The 11,545-nt window shown below is 46.5% G+C and overlaps 1 protein-coding gene across 1 annotated transcript; it reads right to left on the bottom strand.

Moving 5' to 3' along the window:
* Positions 1-4,385: 4,385 nt before the first annotated feature.
* On the bottom strand, positions 4,386-10,941 carry LOC115376653 (zinc finger protein 501-like). The gene is made up of 3 exons (XM_030076378.1): positions 10,511-10,941; positions 7,003-7,137; positions 4,386-6,263 (listed from the first exon to the last, which is right to left on the bottom strand). Exons 2-3 carry the CDS (start codon positions 7,018-7,020, stop codon positions 5,010-5,012), a joined length of 1,272 nt encoding a protein of 423 aa, XP_029932238.1. The 5' UTR covers positions 7,021-7,137; positions 10,511-10,941; the 3' UTR covers positions 4,386-5,009.
* Positions 10,942-11,545: the final 604 nt, after the last annotated feature.

The raw sequence follows: 11,545 nt of genomic DNA, 5'->3' as shown, positions 1-11,545 counted from the left end.
GCGGGGACGGCCAATCACACATTAGAAAGACACGGCAGAGCCAATCGAAGAGCTTGTGGGCGGTCTCAAGGGAAAGAGGCTTCATCTTGAGCGGCCGTTTTCCACTGGGTCCTAGTGCTGTCCAGAGAGCATTGATTCTGGAAGCCTACTCAAAGGAAATGAAACAGGTCAATGAAACAGGACCTGCTAGACGCTCCACACTTACAAGAAATACATCTCTTCCAAGGCTGCCACCCACAATGATACATGGGACAAAAAAAAAAAAAAAAAAAAAAAAAAAAGCCAGGAAGTTTTAACCAAACCAGTCTGCTTCAGTGTGTGTGTGTGTGTGTGTGTGTGTCTGTGTGTGTGTGTGTGTGTGTGTGTGTGTGTGTGTGTGTGTGTGTTTGCATTGTGAGCACTGTGCCCTTCTACAAGCACAGACACAGGAAAGTCCCTGCAGGAGATAACAGGAGCTGGTGATAAGAGCAGCTCTCTCCTGCAGACAAGCTGCTCTTATCACCAGCTCCTGTTATCTCCTGGAGTTGTTGGCCACAGGCAGGAATGATTTCCTGTGTCGCTCTGTGGTGCATCGTGGTGCAATCAGTCTGGTGCTGAAAGAACTCCTGTGTCTGACCAACACGTCATGGAGCGGGTTGGACACATTGTCCAGGATGGCTTTCACCTTGTGAAGCATTCTCCTCTCTAGCACCACCGTCAGAGAGTCCATCTTCACTCCCACAACGTCACTGGCCTTGCGGATCAGTCTGTTGAGTCTGTTAGCGTCCGCTACCCTCAGCTTGCTGCCCCAGCACACCACAGCATAGAGGATAGCACTGGCTACCACAGACTCATAAAACATCCTGAGCATAGTCCTGCAGATGTTGAAGGACCTCAGCCGCCTCAGAAAAAAGAGGCGGCTCTGGCCCTTCTTGTACAGGGCATCAGTGTTCTTCCTCCAGTCCAGTTTATTATCAGTGTGAACCCCCAGGTACTTGTAGTCCTCAGCAATGTCCACATTGACCCCCTGGATGGAAACAGGGGTCACCGGCACCTTGGTCCTCCTCAGGTCCACCACCAGTTCCTTGGTCTTTGTCACATTGAGCTGTAGATGGTTCTGCTCACACCATGTGACAAAGTTGCTCACAGTAGTCCTGTACTCCACCTCATCACCCTTGCTGATGCATCCAACTACTGCTGAGTCATCCGAGAACTTCTGGAGGTGACAGGTCTCTGTGCGGTAGTTGAAGTCACTGGTGTACAGGGTGAAGAGGAAGGGAGAAAGGACGGTCCCCTGTGGTGCCCCGGTGCTGCTGACCACTCTGTCTGACACACAGTGCTGTAGGCGCACATACTGTGGTCTGCCAGTCAGATAGTCCACAATCCAGGACACAAGGGAGGAGTCCACCTGCATCGCCATCATCTTCTCACTCAGTAGAGCCGGACGGATGGTGTTGAGGGCACTGGAGAAGTCAAAAAACATGACTCTCACCGTGCCCCCCGTCTTGTCCAGGTGTGTGTAGACGCGGTCGAGCAGGTAGAGGATGGCATCCTCAGCTCCTAGTCGGGGCTGGTAGGCGAACTGGAGGGGGTCCAGATGTGGTGTGACCACAGGCCGGAGCTGCTGTAGGATGAGTCTCTCCATGGTCTTCATAATGTGGGAGGTCAGCACCACCGGTCTGTAGTCTTTGGAGCTGCCGGGGCGCGGCGTCTTCGGCACGGGAACGACGCAGGACGTCTTCCACATCACGGGGACCCTCTGTAGACTCAGGCTCGTGTTGAAGATATGCTGGAGAACTCCACAGAGCTGGGGGGCTGATACCATCAGGGCCCGCAGCCCTGATGGTATCAGGATGGGTGTAGACCCCTCAGTGTAGACCCCCATCTACACTGAGAGAAGGGCATTCACAGGAAGATGAGAGGCAGTCAGGAGGGGGAGGGGGAGAGAGAGGAGTAGCTGTCGTCAGGGGCCAAACAATAGAGGTGCTGGTGGAGGTGTTGATGGTGGAGTCCGTGGGGGGTGCAGGGACCGCTGTATCAAATCTGTTAAAGAACAGATTGAGTTCATTGGCCCATTCCACGCTGCCTTCAGTATTTTTATTTCCGGCCGGCCTGAAGCCGGTGATTGTTCTCATCCCTCTCCAGACCTCTCTGGTGTTATTCCGCTGGAGTTTCCACTCCAGCTTCCTCCTGTACTCTTCCTTAGCCTCTCTAATCTTGCCCTTCAGGTGTCTCTGGATGTCTCTTACCTCCTCTTTGTTGCCAGCCGTGAACGCCCTCTTCTTGTCGTTCAGGATGGCTTTGATGTCCTTTGTTACCCAGGGCTTGTTGTTGGGGTAACAGTTTATCGTCTCTGCTGGAACAATGGAGTCAACACAAATGTTGATGTAGTCTGTGATGCACTCTGTGAGCCCGTCTATGTCCTCTCCGTTCGGCTCACAGAGTGCCTGCCAGTCTGTGACCTCAAAACACCCCTGCAGTGTCTCATAAGCCTCCTCTGACCATCTCCTCACTGTCCTTGTGGTCGCAGGCTGGCTCTTCACCAGAGGCACATAAGAGGGTCTGAGGTGCACTAGATTGTGGTTTGGCATAAATGTCAAGGTATGAAATTTTGTCCGCATCTTGCAAACCTGATGGATTTTTATGACCGAGCGGGGAAAGACAAATAATGAAACATCTTTGTCATTTTGTCTGCCTCGACCTGAATAAAGACGTGTTAATAAATCTGACTTCACAGACTCTGGCTACACAGAAGAGGCACAATTTGCATTTGGTTTGACGAAGATTAGTCTGAACTGAAAATATCACACAGAGCTCAGCTGCTGGTTTTGTGGGCGTGAGAAAACAAAGCAGAGTGGTTTGAGGTTTGAGAAGAAGTTGGTTAGCGGTGGATCTTCCTCTGCCTTCAGCGGTGTGAGGATCACTGTGACAGACAGGAGGAAAAATGTGTTCAGAGGTTACAGCGCCACCATCTGACTGCTCCTCAAAACACTCCAGTTTTTAAAAAAAATATTCCAAGCTGTGTGTTTCAAATCCACATGATCCACTATGTAAATCAGACAACTTCAGAGCTACTGGAAGGTTTATTTTTTCACTTTGACAGAGCCAGGCTAACGGCATCCATAGACTTCAAGTCTTTATGCTAAGCTAACAGGAAATGCTACCCACAGGAACTGAACCACTGGACGTCCAGAGGTGAAGATGGTGTCCAACATCTGGTCTAAGTCTTGGGGAAGTCGGGGATTTTGACCAAAATGGTGGAGTATTCCTTTAACAAATGTAATTAATTAAGTGTAACGTGACCTGTCTGAGGCCAGGACTCATCCGGCCCTGTTTCTGTTTCCATGTTGTATTTATTTACTTCACCAATAAAATGTTCACTCTGATGTGGATTTGAAAAAATATTTCAATCCTAACTCTCTGCTCTGAGGAGAAACTTGATCAAATCAAAGTGTGTGTGTGTGTGTGAGGAGAACAGTCTCCTGTGTGTGTGACCTGGCCTCAGGTGAGTCTCCTCTCCCGTCCCAGAGAGACAAGGGAAGTCGAGAGGAGGAAGCTGCTTTGTTGTGTTCACCGTTCGTCCGCCATGTTGCTTCAGTCCCGCAGCTTCTCTATGAATATTTATGAATTTATTTGGGATTTCATGAGCAACCATTTAAAAAGAAATATATAACCTGTAATTTTACATTTTTTTTTTGTTTTGTTTTTTTTATTCATTTGGGGAAAAAAAACAAAACTCCAGTGACTAGTAGAAGTTGTGGTGGGATTATTGGCCTGGTGGGTCGTGGAAGCTTTGACAACGAAGAGCACAGTGACATCTGGTGGTCAGAAAAAAGTACTGCACCCATTTAAACTGGTTTAATGGCTACAACACAATATCTTTATTGTTTTAACGGATTTCTAGGCTTTTTTCTGACATAATGTGGGAGGATTACCTTGGTAGGATCTTTTTTTTTTCCTGTAGAACTTTTTTGAAATCTCTTCAGTCACAAAAGGTCTGCACAGCACGCTGAGACACAGCTGGTCTGAATTTACATTTCAGTTTAACTGAAATGAGAAATGAAAATACAACAGATGATTGGGTCTATTTCCCCTGCATTTCTGCATTAAAGTGAGCAGGAATTTCCTAAAAAAAAAAAAAAAAAAACATGCTCCCTCCAATTTATGAGACAAAACTCACAAATTTGCCAGAAAAGACTCGTGTTGCCTCTGACCCGGTCATCTGTTTGATTCAGCAGAAACTCTGAACATGACCAAAAACACGTCTGTGTGTTTAAATCTGAGGGAATGAACAGAGCGACTGATCACAGAGTCTCACTTTCTTCATGGCTGAGCACGTCAAGTAACAATTCTATGAATCTATGTAAAAACGTCAAGATAGAGTGACATAACAACACTGACAGGAGTTGGACAAAGCAAAAATTTGTTTTAATTGTTTACAGCTACAAACAGCTGTTGATCTGTATTGGATAAAACATGAATACAGCAGCAGAAGTAATTCATGCAAAACAAACAAAAAACTATTGATATGACATTCAGAATTCCCAAAGATCACATCAGGTTTCATCTTCCTGAATATCAGTTTGTGCTGTGAGTGTCTGGGTTTTGTCCAGCTGCATCTGACAGGAGGGAAAAGTTGACAGTCTGACCTTTTTACTTTTGACTAAATAAACAGTCCTGTAAACAAATCACTTGGTTAAATGCAGGCTGTCAGCATTATGTCGTCACAGCAAATTTCAGCCATTAACAGTTGTATCTGTTTTTACTGTCCAATAAGTTCAGCTCATGTTCATTACTAAACACCAACATTAAAATCTCAGCAGTGAAACACAAGACATCAGTTCGTTCAGTGCATTGATGATCCTAAACTCAGAGCTCAGCTGAAGACTGATCACTGATCACGTCACGTCCAAACAGAGATGAGGGACTGATCAGTGAGATCACCTGGTGGGCTTTTTGGTGGCCTGCCCCCTGGCCTCAGCGCATCCTGAAGAGAGAATCCTGGAAGTGATGTGTCTTTCTCCTTCTAGTCACAGTTCATCTTCAACTTTGGCTTCTTCTGATGGATCTGGTTGGCTGGAGACGGTGGAGGAGCTCTGCTCAGTTCGGACGCACCGGTGAGTCTTGAGCTGAAAGGACCGGGCGAAGTTCCTCTTGCACAGATCGCACCAGTACGGTTTCTCTCCGGTGTGGATGCGCTGATGCTGCTGGTACGTACTCGGATGTTTGAAACTCTTGCCACAAAAATCACACCAGTACGGCCGTTCTCCGGTGTGGGTTCGCTTGTGTAACCTCAAGGCGCCTTGCTGGGTGAAGCTTTTCCCACACAGAGTGCAGGCGTACGGTTTCTCCCCGGTGTGGATTCGCTGATGTTCTCTGTGGCGATTCGGCTTGCTGAAGCTCTTCCCACATTGGTCACAGCGGTACGGTTTCTCCCCCGTGTGGATGCGTTGGTGGTCTTTGTAATGACTTAACTTACTGAAACTCTTCCCACACTGGTCACAGCGGTATGGTCTCTCTCCCGTGTGGATGCGCTTGTGTTGTCTGTAGTTACTCGAGTTGCTGAAGCTCTTGCCGCACTGTTCACAGATGTACGGTTTCTCTCCGGTGTGGATGTGTTGGTGTTCTTTGTAGTGACTCGAGTTGCTGAAACTTTTCCCACAGTCATCACAGCGGTACGGTTTCACCCCGGTGTGAATACGTTGGTGTTCTCTGTGGTTACTAGAGTTTGTGAAGTTCTTCCCACACAGCTGGCAGGTGTACGGTTTCTCTCCAGTGTGAGTCTGCTGGTGCTGTCTGAAGTTACTGGACTGGGTGAAGCTCTTCCCACACTGGTCACAGGTGTACGGTTTCTCTCCCGTGTGGATCCGCTGGTGTTGTCTATAGTGACCCGAGTGACTGAAGCTCTTCCCACACTGGTCACAGGTGTATGGTTTCTCTCCAGTATGAACACGTTGGTGTTGCCTGTACTGACTCGGGAACTTGAAACAGCTTTCACATCGGTCACAGCGGTATGGTTTCTCTCCAGTGTGAGAGCGCTTATGTACCTTTAATGATAATATCCGGTCGAAAGTCCTCCCACATTGCGTACAGCGGTACGGTCTCTCGCCGGTATGAAGGCGTTCATGTTTCCTCTTTGCAGATAACCTGGTGAACCTTTTCTCGCAGAAGTCACAGGCATACTTTTTGTCTTCATGGCTGAGACATTTGTGTGTCTCGAGGTCGGACGAGGAGGCGAACGATCCCCCACACTGCTGACAGCTGTGAGGTCTGCCTGTGTCTACCTGTTGACACAGAGAAACAAGGAAGGGTGAAGAGACTTATTTCTTTACGTAACATCAGAGCTGTGTCCCAATTCAGGGTCTGCATCCTTCGAAGTCCAGGTCCTCCGAAGTCCGGGTGCTTCGGAGGACGTCCTCCCCGTCAACCAAATGGGACGGTCTAGCCTTCAGAGTATTTCCTGGTTGCGTAACCGCCGTTCCCATGACAACAAACTCCGGAGACAGAAATATAATGTTTCTTTCTGTCAGACAAGACAGAACAGTAACTGAATTTTGGGGTTTTGGTTTAACATATATGGCGTTGGATGTTCAAATGAGTAAAAACCGAATATTTTATAATGTGAAATCTGAATACGTACATATGTCGAATCTCCACTAGATGCCACCGTCGCCATTTCAGTTAACTTTTCTCTAACTGAGCAGCAGCACGCAAAGCATTTTGGGACACGGGAGCCCGAGAAGGATAGCCGCGGTGCATCCTCCGAATTGGCCACCAACGGCTGAAAAGGAGGACGCATTTGAAATGCGAATTTGAAGGATCCTTCGACTTTGGATGAATTGGGACAGGCCTTCGCGCAGTGTTGTGACGTAACTGGCCTTCAAATGCGGACTTTGAAGGATGCAGACCCTGAATTGGAACACAGCTCATGTCATCATACTACAGACCATTAAACAACAACAACAAAAAAATCATACATTCTGTGTTCCATTTACGGTCATAACATTTCTATGTTCTTCTCACCTCTTGTGAAGAACTCATGTCGCTGCCTCGGTTTCTGACTCCAACTTCAACTCAGCTGATCTGAACTGAGGCTGAATGTCCCAGCATGCCCCTCTGCCCCTTCTGCCAGATGTTCTTCCTCTTCCCGCCGCTCAGCTGTGACATCATCAAAGACAGACAGCCATCATCATTCCTGCATGCCTCTTTGACATGTGATATTAGACAACCAATCACCGGCATTATCAGCACTTGGTAAAGGCATGCTGCATGCTGATTGGCTCACTGACGCTGATGAGATTGACTCCACCAGAAACCCCTAAAAAATTTACAAGACTGACGCTGGTCTGTCCGAGCGCCAGTGAATGTGTCATGCGAGGAACCGGCAGCAGGTTCCTCTCATGTTCCTGTGTGGATCTCAGCAGCGACACAAAGAGAACCACTGACCCGAGATCAGTTTGACTTTTACTCTCTGAACAAATCAGAAGAACCACAACTGGAGGTTCTGAGCTCAGACACTGTCACCAAAATCTTCCTTCCTTCCTTCCTTCCTTCCTTCCTTTTCCTTCTATCTACCACCTTGAAAAATGTCCATGCCACCCTTCAGCCCGTCCATGAATATTTGAATATTTACTACTTCAGTAATTACAATTTCAAAACTTGAGCAGCGGGTCATTTCTCCAGTGTTTTTTTTTTTTTAATTCATGTGAAATCTCTCCATCAATCAGGACCGACTGTTCTGCATCCACTGAGTCGTGATCCCAGAGTGGACAAACCAAATTCACATAAATCCATGTGACCGATTTGCAGCCTTTCCCAACCTGCATAGCTCTGATTAACAAACAAAGTCATCAGCGACTCTGTTCATCTTCCTTGTAGTACCAACACTGGTGCATTATTTATTACTATTTATTAATACTGACTACATCCATTCTGGTGAGTAGCCTGGTCTTTTAGCGTTTTTATGGTTTTATTGTTTTAGTGTTCTAGTGCTGTATGAATTTGACTGAGGTTTGTCTTCCTCTTCTTATGTGCAATGAGGTTTTCAATTTATTTATGAACTTGCATGAACTTGACAGAGGTTTGTTTTCCTCCTCTTATGTCAGTGAGGTTGAATGCCGTTTTAAAGGGGGGATGGTGCCACACTATGTAAACAGGGATGAGAATGTCCCAGCAGCATCGTATACACGAGAATGCATGTTTTTATGTCGGTGGCAGCACTTGTGGCCCAAGACAAATTTCCCTCACAGGACAATAAAGTTATTCTGATTCTGATTCTGAAAGTGCACTGCGCTACACGACTTCAACAACTTTTAAATACCAAAATCACATCTGAGCCATGAACTGGATTACAACCATCTCAGACTCGAGAGAATAAACTCCTGTTTTACTAACGGGACAAATCTTTCCCGTCTCAATACGAATCCCCATCCCAGAATCCTGGTTCCGCTCTGTGGATCCAGTCCTAAACTGTTCCTTCTGGAAAAACAAACGCAGTGATGCGTTGCTTTTTCATCGCACTAAGAATTGATTTTTTGGAAAATAGCTTTGGTGGAGACAACTGGTTAAATGTAGAAACCTTTTCAGTTTTTCTTTTTTTTGTTGTTTTTTCAACAGTGGAACCTCCCACTAAATCAGGCAGTTCTTTAAATCATAGTTGTTGTTTTTTCATAGGATTATTAAAGAACGATTTTAGAACCATTATTTTTCTGTGTGTGTGTTCCTGTGTATTTTCTGTCTGAGGGTCCCTGAATGCAAAATGAATTTGATTCGAATGAGGAAAATGAGGAATCCCGCAAGTTTCCAGTTCCCATCAAAACCTCCTGCCCGGTGTTCACACCTGGACACACTGGTTTACAAAAATCTTTAAACAAAAAAAAAAAATTAGCTAAACTCTGTAATTACCACATGACCAATTTAAATCCATGATCCCAAACCCTTCACCCTGTTTGCTCCCGTTCTGACTGAACTGTTTCTTGTAATTATTGTAATTAACTGCATTAATCAGCTTGTTTTAACTGTTTGTTTCCCTTTAACTTGGATCTTTTATGACTTTTGTCATTTTTATGTCCCATCATCCTGCACTAGAGACTGTAAAGTAAAAGTTCAATCAATAAAACCTCATCCACGTGTCCCTTCAAAATAAAAGTGTGTTTCTCTCCCAAACTGGGCTGTATTCAGCGTAGACGTGTCAGTACGTAACGTCAAACTAACAGAAACGATAAAGCTCTGAACAACCTGTTGCATTATGTAAGCGTCACAAGTATGGAAGCCCAGAGGGCCATTCTGCTGGTGATTGTAGCTGAAGAACGAGCAGGACGTCACTTTGAATGGATCATTAATAACAGGGGCGCTGCAAAAGACCTCTGACATCACTGCCACTGCTTTGGAGAGCAGAGGCAGGAGGAGACCTCCAACCGGATCAGTGCTTATGTGGAAACTGGAGCTCTTAACGTCAGATTTCTGATCTTCTGTCTTCCTGTCGCTGCTGCTGTACCCGAGCCAGGTGAGTGTGATGTGTGTGTTTTGTTGTTGTCCGTATGTGGGCGTGGCTTGTACACGCAACTCAGTCAGTGCCACGTAACGTCCGCTGTGCAAAGGATTGTGGGTCAGAATGGCCAGAGCAGCATGCTGACATGCAGACTGTGAAATCTGAGCGGGTGTAGTAGAACATCCTGGTACTCTTGGCATACTGCATCTGACACACTGTGTACTGGGACACACTCACCCTGCATTCCAAATCGCATACTTATACTTTTTACTTTTAGTATGTACTGCAGCTGCCCTTACAAAGTATGCAGTGTAGTATGCAGTATGCATGCGTATGCATACTATTGGGACACACTACAAGCGTCCTCCCTGAGCTCCGCCCCTCTCGCTCACTTCCTCCGCCGTCCGTAGCTCCACATTTGAATGTTGTTGTTCAAATGGCGGTGCTGTTTCATACTGCACTGTCTTCTGTCTGATTTCTGATCTGCTGTCTTCCTGTACCTGCTGCTGTACCTGAGGCAGTTTTGTGTGATATGTGTGTTTTGTTGTTGTCTGTATGTGGGCGTGGCGCAAAGGATTGTGGGTCAGAATGGCCAGAGCAGCATGCTGACATGCAGACTGTGAAATCTGACCAGATGTAGTAGAACATCCTGGTACTCTTGGCAAACTGCATCTGACACACTATACTGGGACATACTAATTGTTTTTCTTGCATACTAAATAGTATGGTAGTATGGGTACTGGAGCACAGGGTGTGTCTACCTGACACTGCGTTTCTGTCTCAGCTGAGAGCCACGCGGTGGGAGAGGCCCCACCCACCTGCACCTTCCAGCTTCAGGTGGATTTACCTGAACCCCCCTCACCCCACCACCCCCAGCAGCTCAGAGTCCAGACTCTCTAATCTGCTGGAATTATTCAATAATCTGGACCTCAACAGAAGTGTGTGTGTGTGTGTGTGTGTGTGTGTGTGTGTGTGTGTGTGTGTGTGTGTGTGTGTGTGTGTGTGTGTGTGTGTGAGGACAGAGTCTCCTGTGTGTCCTACCTGTCCTCAGGTGAGTCTCCTCTCCCGGCCCAGAGAGCCGAGGGAAGCCGAGAGGAGGAAGCTGCTTTGTTGTGTTCACCGTCCGTCCGCCATGTTGCTTCAGTCCCGCTGCTTCTCCTCTCCTCCTGCGGGGCAGACGCGACGCTGCAGCGGCACACACCTGCTGGCCGGAGCCGCTCTGAGGACTCCGAGCTCCGGACCTCGGGGATTCTTCCAGAGGCGAAGCGGAGCCGCACAGCTGGAGGAGGAAGCGGCCTTTGGCTCAGCGGCTCTGCGGCAGTGTGTGCTGCTGCTGCTGCTGCGGGGCGACCGCACATCTCGCGAGAGAAACAAGCGAACGTTGGTTTCTTGTGACATTTTTCTGGGAGTGAAATTCCTCTCAGTCTTCAGACATCCAGACATGTTCAGCCCCGTCACAGTCCAGCCTTTTCTGCTCATTTATTCACAATATCCTGACTGTTTTAACGCACTTCAAGGCTTTTTTCTTACATCATGTGGGATGATTCCCTCGGTAGGATCTTTTTTTTTTTCTTTTCTCTAGAACTTTCTTCAGATCTCTCCTCAGTCAGAAAAGTCCCGCACAGCAGCTGGGCTGAATTTACATTTCGTTCAAGACGGTTTCTTAGATAATCGACTGCCGACAAGTAGATAGATAGATTTACTTTGATGATCCCAAACTGGGAAATTCCCACGTTACAGCAGCATCAATAGAAACATAAAATAAAATTAAGAATAAGTATATACAATAAAGACTAAATATATACAATAAAGACAATAAATAAGTAATATATAAATATATATAAACAAATAAATATAAATAAGTAATAAATAAAAACAGTTATGGTGTTTTTGTAATTTATTATTGGACTTATTATTTGGATTTTTTATTTGACTCCAGATGTAGATAGTAAACGGTGACCAATGTGCAGACTCAGCTGTGAGGGAATTAAAAAACGCAGCCGTTAAGCCTGACTTTGAACGGGTGCAGTACTTCCTGCCGACCACCAGATGTCGCTGTAGTCCTCATTTTCAAAG

This window comes from Myripristis murdjan, chromosome 18 (assembly GCF_902150065.1).
Source record: "Myripristis murdjan chromosome 18, fMyrMur1.1, whole genome shotgun sequence".
Classification (NCBI taxonomy): Eukaryota; Metazoa; Chordata; class Actinopteri; order Holocentriformes; family Holocentridae; genus Myripristis; species Myripristis murdjan.
This window is presented reverse-complemented; position numbering and strand designations above follow the sequence as displayed.